Genomic DNA, 23,192 nt, shown 5'->3' with positions numbered 1-23,192 from the left:
ACCAGGCTTTTCTTCTGAGGTGCCTCTGGGTAGACTCAAACCTCTAACCTTTCAGTTAGCAGTCAACAGCACGCAGTAGAATTTCTATAAAGTCAGCCCCACTGGGAGCCATCTCAGATCACAGCATGCAGCAGCTGTTTTATGACAACTGGCTCAGTGATTTAGACAGCACTGAATCTTGGCCAAGGTCCCTGGGTATTACAAATGGTTTGTGCATGGCTACTAGATGAAACGATGGCAGTTTGAATCCACCCAGCAGCACCACAGAAGAAAGGCCTGGCAATCTACTTTCATAAGATTACAGCCATTGAAAACCCTAGCAGTGCAGTTTCATTCTGACACACACGGGGTTACCATGAGTCAGAATTGCCTTGAAGGCAACAGGTTGGGACCTTGCCCTCATACACGCCCCCTAGGCAGAGCCTCCCCCTGACCTCGGACTGGCTGGGAAAACAGTTGCAGGATTATTTGCCAGGAGCAACAGGGAATTACGCAAGGGAAAGGCACACAGGAGTGGTCTGATCCCTCATTTTGCAAGAGGAGGCCTGATCTTGAAGAGCTGTCCTGAACTCAGAGCACAAACCCAAACAAGCCATTTGCAAAGAAGCCATCTCATTTCCCTGTAGACGTCTGCCCTGGCATCAGCCAGCATGTGGACCACCTGGAGTCTGCCCGGAACCCTGACTCTCTCAGCACGGGACTCTTGGCAAGCGTGCTCTCCCCTATGCATGCAGTGCTGTTGATGAGATCAAAAAGGCCACATGTCCAACAGGGGTGGGCATATTGTAGGTGATCATTACTTTGGGGGGTGGTCAGAGCTTGGGCCTTTGACCTTGCTGGTTCTAAGGGCCCCCGTCTGTGATGCAGTCCAGGCCCTGGGGTCAGCCTTAGGGAAAGCATGCTAGGAACACGGAAGGCGGAGGGGGCAGGTGCTCAGGGGCTCAGGCTTGGGGACACTAATTAGGAGACAATTTAAGACTGAGTGAGGGATTCCTTCATTTATTCATTCATTGATTTTTTAGTGTCCATAAACCAAAAAAACCAAACCTGCTGCCATCGAGTCAATTCTAATTCATAGCGACCCCATAAGACAGAGTAGAACTGCTCCATAGGGTTTCCAAGGAGCAGCTGTTGGATTTGAACTGCCAACCTTTTGGTTAGCAACCGAGCTCTTAAACCACTGTGTCACATAGGCAAGGAAATGGGATGGGCTTCGTAAAGGAGTTGAGGGGAGCTTGGACCACGGGGGAGTTGGTGGCAGAGATGTCTCTTGCCCCAGGTCTCTGGTCCATAAGCATCCCTTCTCTCAGCAGCGCACAGGGCTGATAGTGGCTCTGGAGACTGTCCCTAGGACAAAATCCTTGCTCCACCACTCATGAGCTGTGTCACCTGGTCAAGGTGACTAACTTCTTCCCCAAGCCTTGACGTCTCCATCTATCAAATGGGAATAGTAATTGTCCCTTTCTTCAAGGGATAGTGTGGGAGTAAATTGAGTCTACCCAGAAGTGCCTTGGAAGAAAGGCCTGACAATCCACTTCCCAAAAATTATCCATTGAAAACTCTATGGAGCAACACCCAGTCAATATGGCGCCATAGACAGAAGCATCACACCTTCCCTCCACAGCAAAGACCCGAAAAACTAAGTAAAACAGAGACAAATGTCATTCCTGGAACATGAAGTGCCAAATGAAGAGATAGAGAACTCAGCCAAGCACAGAATGGAATAAGAAACTGACAGAGGACAGAGAGTAAGGAGAGATATGTGCGGAGGGCCCCATCAGCTAACTCAGCACGGATCCGCCGTCTTGGATTCCAGTTAGGGATTGGCAGACAGGGAGCACAGGTAAGCAGCTTCGCGGAATTTCCAGCAGGAGACAGAGCACCTGGTAACCAGCCATACATGCTTTCCCACCCCCCATTCTCTCCCCGCTGCTCTACCTTCGAGCTTCCTGGCTGGCTGCAGTGGCTTGGCCAGCTGGGAAGTGCAGCGTCCCTGCTGCTTGGATTCACCCCACCCACTTCAGAGATCTGTGGACAGGGAGTAGGGGAAAGCAGCTTCACCCACTTCCCAGCAGGAGACAGAACATGCAGTAATGAGTGACATACCTTTGCCTAAGCTTTCCCCTTCTCCCACCTTGGCCTCCTCTGCTTCCCACCAGCCACAGCCTCCTGGTTGGGAGGCAAATGCTCTGGCCTCAGGCTGCTTGGATTCGCCCTGCCCACACTGGCCGGGCCCCTGAGCTGGTGCTGGTTCTTTCTGTCTCTTTTGGTTTCTTCTGTGCCTCCTACCAGCTCCCCCTCTTTTCTCTGGAACACCTGGTTCCATGTGCCATCTTTGCTTCTTCTTGAAAGGCTGTGAAGCCACGCTTGATTGGGGAACCCCTCCCCGGCCTGTGACACCACCCTGGTGGAATCCCTGGGGCTTTTTTTCCCTTGTTTTTGCTTTGCTTTGTTGTGTTTTCTTTTTCTTTTCGCAGCTTGGATTTCTAATTGTTGTTTTTGTATGATTTGTAGTTGTGAATTTATTTTGGCATTTTGTTCCTGTATTACTGTCCTGAATTGTTCCTTTTTTTTTTTGGTCTGTATTTTCCATGGATTTGTCTACCTTTTCAAAGTGCAGCTGGGGCTGCACTGCTAGGCTCAGGAGCCACTCACCCAATCTGTCTAGCCGCGTAGGTGGGATCCCTGGGTGAATTTATTTTTTTCTTCTTTCTTTTCTCTCTCTCTCTCTCTTTTTCCCTTTCTGTCTTCATTTCTCAGTTCTTGTCTCTCTACACTTACCTTCTTTTCCTGTCTCCTGAATACCTGGTGCTGTGTGACATCTATACCCACTCTAGCCAGGCTATACTGCGCAGCCTGGGAGCCACTTACCCAGTCTTAGCAGCCCCACTAGTGGGACTCCAGGACTCCTGGGGGCCTTTCTTTTCTTTCCCAAATTTTTATCTAGTTATTTTTTTCTTTCTTTTTCCCTTTTTCTTTTCTCCATTTCTTGGTTTCTCATCTCTCCACTCCAATGGCAAGCTCCCTTAGCACTCTTTTTTTTTTTTCCCCTCTGTTTCCTTGTTTGTTTCTGGCTCCTGTTTTTCTCTCCTCTCTCCCCTCTTTCCCACACCCCTATTAGCTCCACACATCACAACCTCTTCCCTCTTTCCTGCCTACCTGCACCATGCACTGAACATCGCACCCCCAAGCAGCACAGTCACAGCCTACTGGAACCCACCCAGCACTGATTCCTGGTCTGCACTGTCAGCCCTAGTATGTACCTCAAACAACCCATCCCAACCCCTCTGCTTCAGCTGGACCTGCCCTGCTGCACCACAGCTGATTCACTGACCCTGCCTATTGGACAAGGAGATGAAAAGTATTGTGACTACAGACAAGCAAACAACAAAGAATGCACAGCCCGCCTGCTCAGACATAACCAAATAAAACAAAAAAGTAGGACGAAACAGACAAATCTACAATTAAGAAACAATGCAAATAACTACTGAATGTCCTGAAGACAGCAGACAATATCAAAACATATATATATTAAAAAAAGGACAGGATGGGTCCAGTAGGCGTCCAAAATAAAACACCAGATGACTTTCCAGTAGAAGAAAAGGCACTAGACTTACCTGACAGGGAACTCAGATCTCTAATATTCAGAGCAATCCAAGAGCTGAAGCAAAAAGCAGACAAAAATGAGGAAAAAATAGACAAATTTTTGGAAAAGGTAGACAAATCCATGGAAAATACAGACCAAAAAAAAAAAAAATGGAACAATTCAGGAAAGTAATACAGGAACAAAATGCCAGAATAAATTCACAACTAGAAATCATACAAAAACAACAATTAGAAATCCAAAAGATAACATGATTTCAGAAATAGTGTCATGGAGGGACTGAGAAGCAGGTCTGAAATGATGGAAGACAGAATCAGTGAAATTGAAGACAAACACTTGGATATAACTCTGTCTGAGGAAAAGTCAGAAAAAAAAGAATGAAGAAAAATGAAGAAACCCTGAGAATTATGTGGAATACAATCAAAAGCAAAAGTTTTCCAGTGATTGGGGTTCTAGAACAGGGAGAGAAAATGGAAAACACAGAGAGGATCACTGAAGAACTGCTGACAGAAAACTTCCCTAATATCATGAATGATGAAAAGTTGACCATCCAAGAAGGTCAATGAGTCCCGTATAAGATAGACCCCAAAAGAAAAACACCAAGGCATATCATAATCACACTCACTAAAACCAAAGACAAAGAAAAAATCCCACGAGCAGCTCGAGAAAAACAAAAAGTCACATACAGAGGAGAAACAATAAGACTAAGCTCTGACTATTCGGCAGAAACCATGCAGGCAAGAAGGCAATGGGACGGCATATATAAAACCTTGAAAGAAAAAAATTGCCAACCAAGAATAATAAATCCTGCAAAACTTTCATTCAAATATGATGGTGAAATTGGGACATTTCCAGATAAACAGAAATTAAGGGAATATGTAAAAACCAAACCAAACTTACAAGAATTATTAAAGGGAATCCTTTGGTCTGAGAACAAACATCAGACCACAGCCTGAATCTAGGATGCAAGATTGTGCCAGCAAGATACCAACCTAAGAAATGAACTCTCAAGGACTATCCAAAACCACAATTGCAACGGGGAACCAGAGAGGTTAATCTGTAAATGACAAGAATGTCAGAATAATAAAAGAGGAAATAAACGGTATAGGTATAGAACTCTCTAATGGAGAGGAAGGCAAGGTGATACCAAGTAATAACAGATTTGTTCAAACCTAGGAAGATAGGAGTAAATTTCAAGGTACCACAAAGAAAGTTAACAAACCTACTCATCAAAATAAAGAAGAAAAACATAAAGTCTCAATAAAAACAAAATCTACAAAAACAAAAAAAAAATGAAGCCAGCACAACCCGTACGAGGCAAGGCCATGGTAGCTCCATAGACACATCCAAACTCCCTGAGGGACCCATTTGCTGGGCTGAGGGCTGTGGAGACCATGGTCTCACGGAACAGCTAGCTCAACTGGCATAAACGTTTATAAAGAAAATGTTCTACATTCTTCCTTGGTGAGTAGCATCTGGGGTCTTAAAAGCCTATGAGCAGCCATCCAGGATATTCCACTGGTCTCACCCCTTCAGGAGCAAGGAAGAAGGAAGAAAACTAAAGACATAGGGGAAAAATTGGTCCAAAAGACTAATGGACTACGTCTACCATGGCCTGCACCAGACCGAGTCCAATACAACGAGATGGTGCCCGGCTATCACCACTGACTGCTCTGACAGGGATCACAATAGAGGGTCCCAGACAGAGCTGGAGAAAAATGTAGAACAAAATTCTAACTCCAAAAGAAAGACCAGACTTGCTGGCCTGACAGAGACTGGAGAAACCCTGAGAGTATGGCCCCCCCGGACACTTTTCAGCTCAGTAATGAGGCCACTCCTGAGGTTCACCCTTCAGCCAATGATTGAACAAGCCTGTGGAACAAAACAAGACTAAAGGGGCACACCAGCCCTGGGGCAGGGACTGGAAGGCAGGAGGGAACAGGAAAGCTGGTAATAGGGAACCCAGGGTTGAGAAGGGAAAGTGTTGACATGTTGTGGGGTTGTTAACCAATGTCATACAGCAATGTGTGTACTAATTGTTTGATGAGAAACTAGTTCTGTAAACCCTCATCTAAAGTTCAATAAAAAAGAAAACCCTATAGAGCATAGTTCTCCTGCGACACACATGGGATCACCCTGAGTCAGAGTTCATTCAGTGGCCAAACCAAAACCAAGCCTATTGCCATCGAGTGGATTCCAGCTCGTGGTGACCCCATGTGTTACAGAGTAGAACTGCTCCATAGTGTTTTCTTGGCTGTAATCTTTATGGAAGCAGATGGCCAGGTCTTTCTTCTGTGGTACCACGGAGTGGGTCTGAACCACCAACATTTAGATTAGTAGTTGAGTGCAAACAGTTTGCACCACCCAGAGCCCTGATTCAACGGCAACTGGTCCTAAGTGGGCCCATCTAGGTGAAGCCCCCAGCACCAAGTCTAGAGCACTGTAAGCTAATAATGTCACCATTCACAGAGGTGTCTCCACAAGGACAATGACGCTTGGGTTTGCAAAATGCTTTATTTTTACTGCCAACACTAAAATCCAAAAAGTTAGTCATTAGTGCTGTCAATCGACACTATGATTTGCGGCAGGTCTCTGTTCATCCTCCCTCACCCCACCAGGCCTGTGAGATTGTACTTAACGCTCAGGATGGCGTCCGCGTGGTCCTGCCATGAACCATCTCTGCCTGCTGCCCACTTGTATTTCTTAGAGAACAAATGGTACTTGAGTGTATTGAAATCAGCTGTGATTGGCAGGGCACACCTCAGCCTTTCTATGTGATTTCAAGGATCCATTTAGTTTTGATGCCATAAGAACCCTTGGATGGCCCCTTGCCCTGACCCTTCCTTGTGAACCTGGGAGATGAGGTCCAGAGAAGGACAATGTTACCAATGTCACACAGCTGGCTAGGGCTGGGACAGAGGCCTGTTTCCTCGAACTCATTCAAGTGTTCTTTCAGATCCATGATGAATTGACTATTGCTGATGGACAGGGTATCAGGCTTGGAGATAGGCTTCCTGGTGGCCTTTTCATTTATGGGACAACCCTCCTCCTATGTGGCAGTGGCTTGGGCATCAGGGGCCTGAGCTCTGGGCCTCTCTCTGCCACTAATATGCTCTGTGACCTTGGGCAAATCACGCACCCTCTCTGAGCCTCAATGCTACTCCCCATTGATGAAAAGGTGAGGGCAAGATTGGATGTTCTCCAAGGGCACTTGTGTCTTGAGATTGAAAAGAAGCACTCATCAGCACATCAGTGTTATTGTTTGTCGTGACTTGTCATTAGTCAACTAAACCCATGGACATCACTAGCTACCAGCAGACAGACAGGGCATGGGCTCCCCCATCTCCCATCATGGAAGCCTGTGGTCTTTCAGAAGACCTCAGGGGTGAGTCACTTTGCCAAGGAAGAGGATGTTCTTGGTGCTGTCTTCCACAATCATCACCAGGAAGGGCCTGTCGAACACAATCCTGGGAAAGGTCATATGGGCTGACCTTAACATGATGACCGTCCCTGTGGCTGCGGCTGATTTGGTTCCCGACTCATCCACCTCCACCATGGCTTTGTGCACCATCTGCAGGGGAGACACAGGCATCACCAAGCCACCAGGGGCTGGGTGATGTCCTCACAGAGGATCCTTTGGGCACCACCATCCAAGCACCCCATGCCACTGGGCCACAAAGCAAGTAGGAAGCTAAGCACCTGAGCAGGTGCTGGACACCAGGCACTGTGCTCGGGGGTGACTGCACAGTGTGTTAAGTTGAATTCTCACACTACATTTCTGGGAGTGAGGGTAACTCTCCAGTTTTATAGATGAGAGAAAGGAGGTTCAGAAAGGTCAAATAACTTGCTGGAGGTCACACAGCTAGTAAGTGAAGGAGCCAGCTCTGGATCCTTAGTTTTGATTGCTTAATACAGGACTCTTTCCCCTAAGGCACAGGGTGGATAAGGCTTCCCATGGCACATAGATAAGACACAAAGCGATCAGTGCTTCTTAAGAAAAGCTGGGGCGGGGGGGGGGGGTAGAGAGAGAGGGAGAGCGAGAGCGAGAGGAAGGTCTCTGACAGCAAATCGTCAGGAGCTGCAGGACTCACCTCAGAAACCTGGATGTTTGTATGGTTGGTGATGCCACTCAGGTCAGCTTGGGAGGTGAAGACCTCATGGATCCCTAGCTTGGGGAGGACTTTCTCCAGCTGATAGGAGCCCGCAATGGAGAACTTGGGAAGGTAAAGCCGGAGCTGACTGGAAAGAGAAAAGGACCTTTCTTAGATTCTTCTAGAGCATCAGTTCCCTGGGCTAGGATTCCTGCCATCTCCCCTATGCTTCCTAAAGCTCCCTTTGGCTCCTCCCTCACTGCATCGTCTAGTGTAATGCTCACTCCACTCTGGACTTGGACTTGAGAGTTGCCTCAGAGGGGGTCACTGTCCGCTCGAGTGTCACCCCAAAAAGCTTGACTTTCATCCCTGGCCCCTCCATCCCAGCCTGTCCCCCGGGCTGGGATTCCCATGATAGCACTAGACTTAGAGGCTGCTCCTGGGATGAGGGAGTCCTGCTACCACTGCTGTGTGGCTTTGGGAGAGCATATGTCCCCATGGGGGTGTCCAGGGTCAGGTTGGTCCAGGTGTAGTCTGAAAATACCTCCTTCTGAATATCTTGAACCACTTCCGCAGCACTTTCTCGTTCAGTCCATTCTCCACTTGCTCCATGGAGCCCACGTTGGGGAGAATGAACAGAGCAGTGGTGTTGCCTTGGTAGGGGACGCCCACCACCACGCAGGAGAGGGCGCGGTCCTGGAGGCAGTAGTAGACATCCTCTTGGCTCATCATGGGCACCTGCACCACCGTCTCTGCACTCACGTGGAAGTCCTTCTCCTGGGTGTCTTTGCTGTTGAAGCTTGTCTCCCATTTAGCTAAAGATTTAGATGGAAAGAAAAAGCAAAGGGGACTTTGTGCAAGAATTAGTGGCAAAAAAAGAGTGGAGACAGTAAACACAGTCAACAGAGGTCACCGTCTTTAGAGCATTTTTGTTAGTAGCCGTGATGGCTGAACCCCCCTTGAATGTAAAGGCAAGTCCCTTTCTAACCAAAAGGTTGGAGGTTAGAGTCCACCCAGAGGTGCTGCAGAAGAAAGGCCTGGCAATCTACTTCTGGGAAAACCCTGTGAAGAAACATTCCTGCTCTGACGCACAGGGGCCACCATGAGTGAAGCTGACGGCACCTAGTTTTTTACACTGTGAGGAAGTATCATCTTATCCGTGGCTCCCATCGGCTTTACTCCATCAAAGGCACCAGGAAGAAGTAGCTACACTCTCACTCCTTTATGTGCAAGGGGATTGGGTATTCTTTTGAGAGATAAAGTGCATGTTCAGGACCAGGGTCTTACCTTTAAAGAAAATGTAATTCACCATGACCATGATCGAGTTACTATCAAGGTCCTTAACCAAGTCCACGATCTTGCCCTTCGTTTCCTTTGCCACGTAATCATTGATCTGCTTCTTGGCCCCCACGGGGTCCCCAAAGTTGCTGGGGAAACTGTCCGCCAGGTACAGCGCCTTCATGGCACTCAGGAAGGTGTCCTGAATGCTCACCTGCGGGTCCGTGAACAGGGCGTTGCCGAGGCTCAGCTGGAGGCCGTCCCTGGGCCGGCTGAGCTCCTGCAGAAGCTGCTGGAAGGACTTGTGGAGCTTTTCCTCTGGGGTTTTCTGGGGGTTGAGGCCCAAGCCCTCCAGGATCTGTGTCTTCGTGTGGGAGCGGGCCCCCAGGGAGAGCATGGCCAGGGATGTGGAGATGCTTAGCGGGGAGAAGAAGATGTTCTGGCCAGGGTCAGCTGAAACCAAAGCCCTGTAGAGGTTGAAGGCAAAGTCCCTGCTCCTGGCAGACCCCATGGCAGCTCCAGGGAGCTCCTTGGCCCTGTTTCTCCACTCACGGGAGTGGTCGCGGCCAAGGCTGGCAACCCGAGGACTGAGGAGTATCAGGCACAAGGTGAAGAAGAGCCGCATTGTGGCTGCCCCTCGTTCTGGAAGGAAGAAAACATTCTCAGAGAAGGCGTGGGCCCAGCGCCACTTCCCTGAGCTGGGGGCTAGGAGAAAGAGAGAAGATCACAGGGTGCACAAGACTGCCATTTCTGGGGGTACCATAGCCCAGCAGGTGGGTTTGGGCCACACATCATCAGAGATGGTGATGCCTGTGAGGTGAGAGGGAGGCTTAAGGAGGGCTGGAGCAGACAGAGGACACAGGCTCGGGGACGCAGATGTCTACTGGTGGGGAGAAGAAGCAGGAGGTGCTGGCCTGTTGCAGGGAACTGGCCACTAGGGCAAGAAGCCTCCTTGTTATCCCCATCCAGGTAAGTGTGCATGCGGGGGCTGGGTGACCGTGTAGGGGTGAAGGGTTTTCCTGTGTTCTGCTTTGCCAGCATCCCTGAGTTTACCCGGGAACCAGAAGCCTCTGTCCATATCTGCCCTTTAACCTCACTTTGGGGACATTGATAGTTCCATAGTAGAAGTCTCACCTTCCGTAGAGGGGGTGTGATTTTTAAATTAATCCCTCCTGACCACTCTGCCAAGGAAACCACACCTGGCCAAGGTAACTCACGTGCGGCCACCACCCACTGGCAGTGAAAGTGAAGGCTTGCGTGTTGCTATGATGCGGAACAGGTTTCAGCAGAGCTTCCAGACTAAGAAAGACTAGGAAGAAAGGTCTGGCAATCTACTGTTGGAAATCAGCCAATGAAAACCGTACGGAGAAACCAATCATGGGGCTGGTGCAGGACCAGGCAGCATTTCATTCTGTTGGAGGACAACTCAGTGGCAGCTAACCACCACAACCACCATTTTCACTTTGGTCCCCCGGTCCAACATTTGACGAGGCCTCTTGAGCCTCCTATGAACTCCAACCAATCTGAGCCTCCCCACCCCAGGGCCCTCAGCACTGCTGGCTTGGTCCTCATTCATTCATTCAACAAACCTGCATGGAGCATCTAGTGTCCACCAGGCACTCCTCACCCCTTCTTAGAAAGCCCTGTTCCTCCGTCCTTTCCCGTAAAATCTCCTCCCGGGAACGCTGTAATGGACTGAATTGTGTTCCCCAAAATATGCTGAAGTTCTAACCCCATTCCTGTGAATATGACCCTGTTTGCAAATAAAAAACCGCAAAATCCATTGCTGTCGAGTCAATTCCGACTCATAGCGACCCTATAGGACAGAGTAGAACTGCCCCTAGGATTTCCAAGGAGTGGCTGGTGGATTCAAATTGCTGACCTTTGCATTAGCAGTTGAGCTCCTAACCACCGGAAACAGGGGGTTTCTTTTGTGACGTTAATGAGATCATGCCGATATAGGGTGGGCCCTCAACCTAACCCCTTCTGAGTGGTGTTTTATAAAGGGGAGAACCACCAGGGAGACAGACACCCAGGGGAGATGCCTGCGAGAACAGGAGTGAATTCATCTATAACAGAACGCTGAGATCGATCGCCAGCAGACACCGGAAGCCAGGAGAGAGGCCCGCAGAAGGGACCAACAGAGCCAAGACGCTGATCTGGACTTTAAGCCTCCAGAACTGTGAGAAAATAAATTTCTGTTCTTTAAAGCCACCACTTTGTGGTATTTTGTTATGGCAGTCCTAGGTAACTAAGACATCCCTGTACCTGTGAATGCCGTCATGCTTGGAAATAGGGTCTTTGCAGATGTTATTAATAGGGTTAACCCGAGGTCATACTGGGTAGAATGGGTCCTAATCCAGTATGAGCAGGTCCTTGTAAAAGAGGAGAGGAGACACAGAGACAGGGAGACAACGGAGGACACCATGGGACGTGGTGGCTGCAAGCCAACCAGCACCTGGGGCTACCGGAAGCTGGAAGAGATGTGCAAAACAGAAGGAATCAACATGGCTGTCAACCTGACCTCAGACTCCTAGTCTCTAGAACTGCGAGGCAACACATTTTTCCTCTTACAGGCCACCCAGCTTGTGGCAATCCTAGAAGACAAAGACAGATGGACCCCACAAAGAAAGCTATCCTTTCTGGGAGGAAATGATCAAGAGGTGCTGGTATTGGGACTTCCACCGGAGGAGGAGCAAGAGACGGGCAGAGCCCTCAACACCCGGCCCCGTGCGGTGCGGCACGCCACATCATCTCAGGGTGCAGCACCCGGTGGTGACATGGGGTGACCCTGACTACTCTTCCCCCAGCAGGGCTGTGGCAGACATCACAGGGAGTCTGAGGACCAAAGCAGTGGCTATTTTTCTCCTATGTCCACACTTGGGCTGCTCAGATCCACAACCAAGTGGCTGTGTGACCTCTGCCACAGCCCTGCCTGGGGCCCCCACTTCCCCAGCAGTGTTGTGGGGTGCATTCTTCCCCCACCCCCACGCTCACATGAGCCTCGGAGCAGCCCACGAAGCTGGGTGATCTAAGCCTCCAAGTTTTGTGCAGCCAGAGATCCCTGATGAGAGCATGTGTACGGTCCTGGGTGAGAACCCCCCTGCTGGCTACTCTCCCCACACGGCCGCCATGTCGTCAAGTGTCCTAGACCCAGGGCAAGTGGGGCAGCCTGTCACAGAGTGCGTATGAGGTGCATGTGACCAAAGCCAAAGCAAACCGAAGAGGCCCCAGACTGTGGCCCTGGAAATGGCCTGCAGAGGGGCCCCATTGTGGCGGGGGGCATGGACAAACTTGGGGGTCAGGAGACCCTGGGCTGCTGTCCTGCCTTTGCCTGAGTGAAGCTGAAGGTCAGGCAGGTCCAACTCACTGCAATGGCCACCAAATTGCCCTCTGACCTCAGAGAATGAGGTTCATTTGGAGCTCTGTTTGCAGAAACTCCGATGACACAGAACCCAGTACAGCAGCCTATGCCTGGCTCTGTTACCAGCTCCATTTTACAGATGGGCAACCTGAGGTTCCCACCACCCCTCTGTCTGTTGCACTGTGCTGGCTTGTGTGTTACTGTGATACTGCAAGCTATGCCACTAGTATTTCAAACACCAGTAGGGCCACCCATGGTGGACAGGTTTCAGTGGCGCATCCAGACTAAGATTAGGAAGAAAGGTCTGGCAACCTACTTTTGAAAATTAGCCAATGAAAACCCTGTAGATCACAACAGAATATTGTCCGATAGTACAGGACCATGGGCTCACCGTGAGTCGGAGCCGACTCAAGGGAAACTCACCACAATCAGAGGTTCAGAGAGGCTGGGTCACTGGCTAAGCCAGTTCTGCCTCCGAAGCCCACACCCCTAAGCAGCACACCACGTGGCCTCCTGGGATCAGAGCCTCCTGATTTTGTGTTTGCTGCCACCACTGATAGCCACTCATCAGCAGATAATTAAGAAACACAGCCTGGGCTTCCCATGCTGCCACTCCCTCTGTCCCCCAGGAGAGCGGCCTTCGTAGAGGTCCTTTGGAGGACGAGCGTGCGTGGGTAGTTTAATCTGCGTCCTTCAAACTAGCCTATTTTATAGCACAGCGTGTCCCTCCTGCGAAGTGTTAGAACCATCAACGTAATCCTGTTTACCAGGTTGCTTCTGAAGAAACAACTCAGCCCAAGTGACCAGGACCTTGGGGAGCAGGGCAGAGGAAAGGCGGGGGGGGGGGGGGAGGGGAGGGGAGGGCCCACCCCTTGCAGATAAACACTGAGCTAGTAGACAGACAGGAAGGCTTGCACAGAGGAGCTGTTTAAGCAAGGGAGTTTGCTGCTCCTTCTGAGCCCAGAGGCAGCTGGCTAGGGTGTAGGAGAGGGATTTTGTCCTCCTGTCCTCCCATCCGCCCTCCCAGGCAGCCAGCCCGGTGACCTTGGACAAGACTCTTCCCCTCTCCCAGGCTCAGTTTCCTTGTGAGCACCAGGGCCTGTTGTGTGCTGGGGGTAGCAGGCCCTCCTCCCGGCAAAGAAGCACCAGGGGTCTGATGGCTGGGAGCCACTTCTCTGAGTGCCCAGGGTCTCCCTGGAGAGCATGGCCTCTTTGGAGAGGGCCCAGCACCACGCAGGGCCCCCTGGGCTGGAAGTTTGAAACTCAGACCTCTTGCTCCATCTGAATCAACTCTCTCTCTCTGTTTTTTATTAGAGCTACTATTTATTGAGGGAGACTGTGGGTGGTACAAACAGTTAAGTGCTCAACTACTAACCAAAAGGTCACCTTTTGAAACCCACAGAGACGCCCCTTGGAAGAAAGCCCTGCTGATCTGCTTCTGAAAGCCTTCAACACCCTCTGGAATGCAGTTCTGCTCTGACACACACGGTGTCACCGTGAGCGCGCATGAACTCAGCAGCAGCTGGTTTGGTTTGATTATTGCGTACTTACTAGACACTCTGTATCTATGACCATTCAATATGCACGCAAAGTAGGCGTGACTAAGCCCAATTTACAGATGAATACACTGAGGCTCAGAGAAATAGAACAGCTTGTCCCAGCCATTGAGTGATGCACCCCAGATTAAAATCCAGACCCCTCTGTCTCTGGTGCCCACACTCCTCTTGGCTCTGAGGGGTGGCACCTCATTCCTCCTCCCACCCGCTCCTGGTGCCTGCCCCCCAGGCCTCTCCAGAGCTGTTCACCTGCATTAGCTTGTGTACTTTCGTCCACAGCAACTGGAAGCTGGTACCGTGATCACAACTGTGCCAAGATGAAACGGGGAGCAGAGATGGGGCTCAGCCAGGAAGTGGGGTCCCCGGGGCTCCTGTTTCAAGCTTGTTAGTTTCTTAGTCATCACTTCCTGAGCCAGGGGTGGGAGCCTGGGACTAGGACATTGTCCCCCACGGGGTCCCTGCAGAACCTCCCGATCTTAGGTCCCCAAAGTTAGATACAGTTTCTGCAGAAATGCCCCAAGGTGTCAGAGGGATGAGAGCTGGTCAAAGCAAACCAGCCATCAGTCAGTCTGAAGCCAAGGGGCCTGAGGAAGAAGGAGCCGGGGACAGGGGAAGTGGGGGCTGGTGTGGGGAGTCAGTCCTCCTGCTGAGTCCACACAGCCACGCACCCCAAACCCGTTGGCTGATACTCCTAATGTTAGGCAACCAAACCCCAGACAGGCTGACTTAGGACTCTGTGGGAGGCATGCAGCTGAGGAGGGTCTGTTCCGTACCTGTCAAATCCAAACAGGGAGAGGCCAAATTGCACCTTTCCCTGGATTTCAAAGACGGGGGGGACAGAGCTTCACGGGAGAAGTGACCGTAGAAGCTTTCTTAACTTCCCCCTCTACCTCCTATCCATCTGCACGTCTTGTCGATTTCAATCTCCAAGATATGTTTTAAACCTACTGGGGGCACTCCATCTCAGTGAAAGCCCCTTCGTCCTTCGCCTGGACCCTGCAAAGCCTTCCTTCCTGCCCCCACAAACCAGCTTCCTCAGTCAGAAACCTTGTTGTCAGAGCACTCCCTTGGATCTTTGGGGGAAATCTGAGTTTGGTTTGTGTGCCAACCCAAAGGCCCTTCAGGGTCCCCTTTGCCCTGCTCTCTGGCCTCCCCCTGATGGATTCTCCCACTTTCACTTCCTCTAGGCCCACTTCTTCTCTCATTTCCCCAAACCCAATGCCCTCTCCAGCGCTCCGGGCCCTTCATGTCCTACTGTCTCCCCTGGAAACCTGCCCCCACCTCCCCCACCTTTCTCGTCAGAGCATCAGGCCTCAGCTTCAAGGCCCCTTCTTCGTGGTCCCTCTGGAAGCTGGGCCCAGGCCCCTTGGTTGTTTCTCTCAAGAGCCCCATCAATTGTTGTGCGCCATCAAGTCGATTCCGACTCATAGTGGTCCTGTAGGACAGAGTAGAACTGCCCCATAGGGTTTCCTAGGCTGTAATCTTTATGGAAGCAGATTGCCAGGTCTTTTCTCCTGTGGAGCTGCTGGGTGGGTTCAAAATCTTTCATTTAGCAGCTGAGCACTTAACTGTTGGGCCACCAGGGCTCCTTTCCCATCAATTATGCATGCGTCTGGGCTCAATTTCTTTTGTTCTGCTTCTCTCTCCACTAGAATAAGTGCTCACAGCAGGGAGCCCCCCATCTGCTCTGCCCCCAGTCACGGGGAGATGCTCCATGCACCTTTGTGGGATGAATGAGTGAAGGAATGAACCACCCCTGGCCCATCCTTTGTAATTCGGTGTCGGGCCGCAGGCTGGGTGCTGACTAGTGGACCTAGAGCCAGGCTGGGCATCCAGACCCTTGCTCACACCACCAGCCCCGGGGTTAACTTGACCTTGAGTTACTCCCTCCCCTAGCTCAGCCTGTTTCCTGACTCAGGGGAGCAGTTTCTCCTTTTATTGTTGCATTTCTTGCCAAAGGTCCCATCCGTTAAAAACTGAAAACTGCTGATTTCTGTCTACCTTGTGTTTATTTAACAAACTGCCAAATGGTGTCTGGAGTTGGCGGGCAGCTGCTGTGACCCTGAGGGGAGGCCTTATCTCAGGGAAGTGGATTGCATTTTAGAATGTTTCCTGATTTTATGGGTCAAGACCCTTGGCATAGAAAACAATGCAAGCCAAGGTTACTGAGCACCTCCTGCTAGCCCGGCATTTTGTCCCCTCCTCCTCGTCCTCATTTCAGGGTTTCTCAACCTCACACTGTCCACACCTGGGGCTGGATCCCTCTGTCATGGAGGAGGCTGCCATGTGCATTGTAGGATGTTAGCGACGTTCTTGGCCTCTGTCCACTGGATGCCAGTAGCCCCCCCTCCGCCCCCATCTAGTTATGACAACCAAAAATGTTGCAGACATTGTTAAATGTGCCTGGGGTGAGGGGGTGGGTAAAATCACTCCTAGCTGAGAACCACTGCCTTACTTAATCTTCATATCAGGCCAGGCGTATGCAGAGGGTTAACTATTTCCACCTTACTGATGAGGAAACTGAGGCTTGGCCACATTAGTGCCATGCCCAAGGTCACACAGCTAGGGGAGACTCTCCTCCCTGGCTCAGTTCACGTTGCCATGAGGGCCCTTCCCGCTCTCCCTCTATCTGTCAGGGATGCCTCTGCAGCTCTAGCACCCTCCAGGTCCCTTAATCAGAGCCCATTCCTTGTCTCTGCTCCCACGTCCTGGAAGCCCCAGGAGGCCCCTGTCTGCACTCCAGAGTCTGTACTTACTCTGTCCAGTGGCCGAGCGTGGAGACAGTGGAGGTGGCGTCCGTCGGGCTTAGCAAAGGGCAGAGAGCTGGCTGGACTGGAGCCAGAACTTGCCTACGACCTTAGCGGCCAGGACTCCACCCCTCCCGGGCCCCGCCCCAGGCGCCCTGCTCTGTCCTGCAAGGCTTCTAGCCAGCAGGCGGGCTGTGGACAAAGCTGCATGAGGGCCACCCACTCACTGTCCTTCAAGCCCCACACCGGCCTCAGTTTGCCTGTATATGCATGGGCACCCTGGAGAGACGAGGCAGAGTCAGGAAAGGCCACTGTCAGCACACCCCGCTTTTCATTAGACTCAACACGTTTGTTTCTGCAGCCCATCTGCTACAGATCCAAGAAAGGGGAGACTTGAGCCCCAGACTCCACAGGCCTTCTGTGCTGACTTGTCTCGTGGTCCTCAACAGCCAGATGCTGGTGGACCTTAAAGGGATTAGGAGAGCCTCAGGATGGTTGAGTTGAGGGGCCACTGTGTCTGGTCCCCACGTTGCACGAATCACTGAATTGTGGCTCAGAAAGGTGAAGGGACTTCCCAAAGCCGTACATCAATTTAGGGGCAGAGCGGGGCCTTAGTGCCCAGTTCTCTGACATCTATTGTTACCTGCCATCAAGTGGACTAAGAGTCATAGCTACCTTGTGAACAACGGAATGAAATGTTTCCCAGTCCTTCATCATTAGCACGATCACGGGCATGTTTTATTGTGGCACTGAGGCAATCCATCTCATCCAAGGTCGTCCTTGCCATTTCTGACTCCACTTCACCACACATGATGTCCTCCTCCAGTGAGGTGTCCAAAGCAAGTGAGTTGAACAATGTTCTGTAATGACCCATAGGGTTTTTATTGACTAATTATCAGAGCTAAATTGCCAGGCTTTTCTTCCTAGTCTGTCTCAGTCTGGAAGCTCCTCTGAAACCTGTCCACCACGGGTGACCCTGCTGGCATTTGAAATACTGGCGACATAGCTTCCAGCATCGCAGTAACACACAAGCCACCACAGTAGGATAAACTGCAGGCGGAAGGAGGATCACCAACCTAGAGATTCCTAAACTGTGCTCTATCGGATGGAAATCGGTGTTACACACCTATTATAGGCTACATGTTGTTGTTAGGTGCCAGAGAGTAGGTTCCGACTCAGAGTGACCCAATGTACAATGGGATGAAACACTTCCCGGTCCTGCACCATCCTCACAATCATCGCTATGTTTGAGCCCATTGATGCAGCCACTGTGTCAATCCATCTCGTTGAGGGTCTTCCTCTTTTTTGCTGACCCTCTACTTTACCTATATGATGTCCTTCTTCAGGGACTGGTCCCTCCTGATGGTGTGTCCAAAGGACATGAGACAAAGTCTCACCATCTTCGCTTCCAAAGAGTATTCTGGCTGTATTTCTTCCAAGACAGACTTGTTCGTCCTTCGGGCAGTTGATGGTGTATTCAGTATTCTTCACCCTAAAGTTATCCAGATATCTATTATCTAGAACCTTTTTTTTACTGGTTTATGAATGTCTCCTTACATGGCAAAGGGACATTGCAGTTGTGCTTAATTAAGTTAAGGCTCTTGAGATGGGAAGATTGTCCTGAATTATCCAAGTGGGTCCTAAATATAACCACAAAGGTCTTTATAAGAGGGGGTCAAGAAGGTCAAAGGAGGAAGAAGGTGATGTGATGATGGAAACAAGGAGAAAGGGGATTGATGCAGCGCTGAGCCAAGGAATGCAGGCAGCCTTCGGAAGCCGAAGAAGGCAAAGAAGGGAATTCTATCCTGCAGCCGCCAAAGGATGCAGCCCAGCCGACATCTTGGTTTCAGTCAGCGAGACCCGTTTTAGACTTCTGACCTCCAGAATGGAAAGAGGATAAATGTGTGCTGTTTTAAGCCCCTAAATTTGTGATGATTCATTACAGCAGCAACCAGAAACTGACACGACATCACCAAATGGGTTCTGTATGAAACAACTTCGGGAAAGATGAGATTAACCAAGATACTGCGGGACTTCTCAAGCCTGTGTGTGCTATTTGTGCTGTGAATGTCTGAGAGGGAGAGACATCACACGTACTATTTCCCAAGCTTAAGGAACATCTTGAGAATTTGGGGATGTCTGGGGAAACCTATGGCTTCCCATCACCTCTCATCTGAAAGGATGGGGCTTGGGGATGGGTAAGTTTTGAAAGGAGAGGTTTGGAGAAAGTCTCAGAGCATAGTACCCTGGAGTGATGGGGGTTAGGGTGGGTCAGAGGCCAGAATAGGGGGATTAGATCTCCTAGAGCCTGGTGGAGGATAGGAGGGACTCAATATGTGGATGCGGTCTTTGGGAGAAGGGCTGAAACACAAATGCTGATCTCTTCAGTGTCTTGCTCTGATTAGAATGGGTATTGCCCTGCTTGGCACTGGGCCTGGGGCTGACCCTGGCCTTGTAGGGGTTGAGAGACACTACTTCAGTAGCCTAGGGGATGCCTCTTCAGGTCTGGCTGCTGCCTCTGCCCTGGACTGGGGTACTGCCTTCCTTACTAGGAGGGTGACCAACCCAGGACTGAGGGATTTCCCAAGGTGTGGGACTTTCAGTGCTAAAACTGGCAAAGTCCCAGGCAAACTGGGATGAGTTGGTCACCCAGTTTACTAGGGTCTTGTCTTGTTCCTGGGATCTAACCTCTAGCTCAGTTTCCTGATCTAGACCTTGATTTTGATAACTTTCCCGTTTCCTCTGCCTGTTCCTCTCAGTCTTTGTGAGGCTGGCGGTTCTGCCCTAAACACCTGCTCATAACCTGATATTGACCATCATACCTCCTTGTGCCCACCAGCTGCCTGGCTACCTGCCTGAGTGATACATACTGCTACTTTCTTCCTTCTTTCCAACCATCCATGCATCATCCACCCATCCAGACATCCAGACATCTACCCATCCATTGTCCATGCATCCATCCATCCGGACATCCAGACAACAGACACATCTTTTCTTCCTTTCTTTCTTGCTTCCTTCCTATCTTTTCTCCTTCTTCCTTCATTCCCTCCTTCTTTCTTCCTTCCTTCTTTGGCTAGAACCATGTGATTTCTCCTCCACCCTGCTCAGCAGTACAACTGCCAGGGGGCTGGCAAAGGCTGACCCCCGGCCTGGAAGGGCAGCCTCGGCCTTGATGGCCTTTCCTAGACCAAATGATTGGCTTCATGGCATGGTTCTGGCAGAATAGCATCCTTCCGTCAGCATGGCCGTCAGCTCACCGTAAGGATCGGGGAGGTCATGATAGATTTAGTTTTCCACTGACATCAAGAGAAGCAAAGACTCACTGTCCCCTAAATTTCTCATTTAAACTTTGCTGTTGTCGATTTGATCCCATATAGATCTTAAAAGAGAACAATGCTTAAGGCAGACATTCTTTACTAGTTAAGTTAAACTGGTTTTTCACTTAAAGAAGAATTCAGGGAATTTTTTTGATGTAAGGTTTAAAGATTATCTCCAGGCAATAGGTTTGGAGGAGAGTAACAGTTTATGTTAATGGGGGAGGAACAATTTGGAAAACGAGGATGAGAATGGTTGCACAACTTGAAGAATGTGAACAATGTCACTGAATTGTACATGTAAAAATTGTTGAATTGGTGTGTGTTCTGCTGTGTATATTCTAAAAAAAAGAGAGAGAGAGAGAGAAAGAAACATCCCCAGTAGGCAAGTTTCACCCTGACTAGAGGTGGGTTTTGCTACTCCGCCCACCTGGTGTTTGTAACAGTGTTGAACAGAAATGCCTTTAAATGGAGGTTCTTACTGTCCCAGCTGCCTCGGTCCTCACTACTGTCAGCCCACTCACCTGTCTAGGTAACCTGCCCCACGCCGGCAGGCATGAAGCTGTGACCTCTGCTCTAGAGGACAGAGTTGTGAGAAAAGATGAAACGTGAAAACACAAGTTACCATTTTAGAGCATCAACAGGGACCGTAGCTTAGGGACTTTGCACAGAGTAACTCATTTACTCCCTCAATCGGCTTATGAGTTAAGTATTACGATCTTCCTTTCTCAGGGGAGGAAACTCAGGCACAGAGAGGGGACCCAAGTCCCACACCTAGAAATTGGTGGAGTCTGTATTTGAGCCAGAGGGGGCAATGGTGATTCCATGGTAGGATTCTCACCTTCCATGTTCGAGATGTGGGTTTGATGCCTGGCCGATGCGCCTCACATGCAGCCATCACTGTCGCCCAGAGAAGGCTTGCATGTTGCTATGATGCTTAGCAGGTTTCGGCAGTGCTTCCAGGCTAAAATGGACTAGGAAGAAAGGCCTGGAGATGGACTTCTGAAAAAATCAGCGAATGAAAATTCTATGGATGACAATGGTCCAATCCACACCCAATCATGGCTCCATTGTACATGGGTCGCCATGAGTCGGGGCCTACTAGACAGCAGCTAACAACAGCAACAAGTTTTGAATCCAGGGGGTCTTGCTCCAAAGCCCAGGTTCTACTCAGATGCTCTGCATTCTCTTAGTAATGCCTAGAAAGCACTTAGCAGCTGCTTGTTGTGAGCACTCAGAGTGCAGGACTATTTGTTTTGGATCTGCCCCTTCTCTGGGTTCCTCTCTCAGAGAAGGGCCTCTTGTTTTCCCAGGAAGCCAGGGACAGCACCCAATCCCTGCTGCCCTTCACCCTCTACGTTAGGTCTGAAGTGCTCTGAGGTCTGTATATTTAGTGAGCCCCATGCCCATCCTCCTGTCTCCTCTGTTACAACTGATGCCCTGAGCTTTATGCCCCAGGTGACAACACTATTCACAGGTGAGGAAATTGAGGCCCAGGAAAGTAAAGCCAGTTGTCCTGTGCCACACTGTTAGTGGAGAGGCTGGGATTCCACTCCAAATATCAAGTGCCTCCCCCTACATGAGGGAGCTCCCTCTAGCTTCAGCTTTACGTCAGTTTGCTGTACTGTGGTGGCTTGCATGTTACTGTGATGCTGGAAGCTATGCCACTGGTATTTCAAATTCCGGCAGGATCACCCATGGAAAACAGATTTCAGTGGAGCTGCCAGACTAAGACAGAGTAGGAAGAAAGGCCTAACAATCTACTGCCAAGAATTATCCAATGACAACCCTATGGACCACAGAATATTGTCCAAAACTTCGACCCACTTACTTTGGCTGTGTCATCAGGAGTGGCCAATCACTGGAGAAGGACACCATGTTTAGTGAAATGGAGGGCCAGCAAAGGTGAGGGGCCCCTCGATGAGCTGGATTGACACAACAGTCACAAGAACGGACTCAAACATGCAGACCAACATGAAGATGGACAACATCTCGTTCTGTTACGAGTGAGGCCACCATAGTTGGAGCCAACTTGATGCCAACTAACAACAATTCTAGCTTCACCACTAATGGCCTATTTATTGAATGAAAGAAAGAAAAAAGGTATAAATGAATTAGTTCACACTGCATTTCTCTGCACCCCCACTTACTAAAGCCTTACGAACTCAACTCCCTCCTCTGGAATCTGGGGCCTCCTGGCAGGGGACAGGCTCCAGGCCACGTCATTGCCCTTGCGTCACTCAGGTTACCCCCTCTGCCCTCTCCTTGCAAAACCCAGAAATACTTTGTTTTTCCCACTGGAAGATTGCTGTTGAAATCACAAACACACATGGCTCCCCCGGCTGCTGAAAGACGGCGGTTGGTCTCCACAAAGCTGGCCTCCCCAGGGGCACAGCAAGGGTCACGCTGATCAGGGACCCCACAGTGGGCAGGCAAAGGAGGAGGATGAGGCTCGGGTGCCACCCTTGGAAGACAAGGTCTCCTGTGCAGAGTCTTTTTTTTTTTTTTTTTAAATACTCCAAAAGGGCATTTTGAAATCTGAGGAGCTGGGCTTAATATTTGCCCAATCAATTCCAGGGATATGTCAGGAGGTGGTTTTGCAAATCAAATATCGTGGTTGGTGACCTCACTCACGGCACAACCTTCTCCATTCATTCCCTCAACAAATATTGTCTGGGCCTCCTCCGTATGCCCAGCCGCCCAGTCAGATGTGGTGAGCTATGGGACCGCAAGTAAACAGAGCCTGCCTTCCACAGCACCGCTGGGTGGGTTCCAAGTGCCAAGCTTTAGGTTAGTAGTCGACTGCAAACCATTTGCCTCACCCAGGAACCTGATAGGCGCCATGTGGGCAGAAATTAGTGTCAGACCAACCACGCTAGATAGCAGGACCCCAGTCTGCCATGGGGAAGACAGCAGGTGCTTGTGCGTGATCCGGGCAGAAGGCAGATTCTCGGGGGTAACGGGGCATTCTGGGTGACAGAAACCTACAGCAGCAAAAGCTTGGAGGTGGGACACCATGGGGCAACCTGGGAAGATGGGAGGTTTTTTCTTGGCTGGAAAAAAAAAAAAAATTTTTTTTTTTTGAAGTCCTTGGGTGCATGCAGGTAAAGGGAGGAACTAAGGCAGGAGAGACAGGCAGGCACCAAACCACAGAGGGCCTTGCCTGCCAGGGAGGTCTGTGTACTTTATTTCGTAGGCAATAGGGAGCCATTGATGATTTTTGAGTAAGGGAGGAATG

General features: G+C 50.2%; 1 protein-coding gene across 1 annotated transcript; it reads right to left on the bottom strand.

Annotated features, from left to right (window-relative positions):
• Window positions 1–6,107: 6,107 nt before the first annotated feature.
• Window positions 6,108–16,718, bottom strand: SERPINA5 (serpin family A member 5). The gene is made up of 5 exons (XM_049898463.1): window positions 16,650–16,718; window positions 8,983–9,615; window positions 8,240–8,510; window positions 7,696–7,843; window positions 6,108–7,175 (listed from the first exon to the last, which is right to left on the bottom strand). Exons 2-5 carry the CDS (start codon window positions 9,596–9,598, stop codon window positions 6,984–6,986), a joined length of 1,227 nt encoding a protein of 408 aa, XP_049754420.1. The 5' UTR covers window positions 9,599–9,615; window positions 16,650–16,718; the 3' UTR covers window positions 6,108–6,983.
• Window positions 16,719–23,192: the final 6,474 nt, after the last annotated feature.

Source organism: Elephas maximus, chromosome 10, assembly GCF_024166365.1.
Source record: "Elephas maximus indicus isolate mEleMax1 chromosome 10, mEleMax1 primary haplotype, whole genome shotgun sequence".
Taxonomy (NCBI): Eukaryota; Metazoa; Chordata; class Mammalia; order Proboscidea; family Elephantidae; genus Elephas; species Elephas maximus.
Note: the sequence above shows the minus strand (reverse complement) of the source record. Positions and strands in the feature narration are given on the sequence as shown.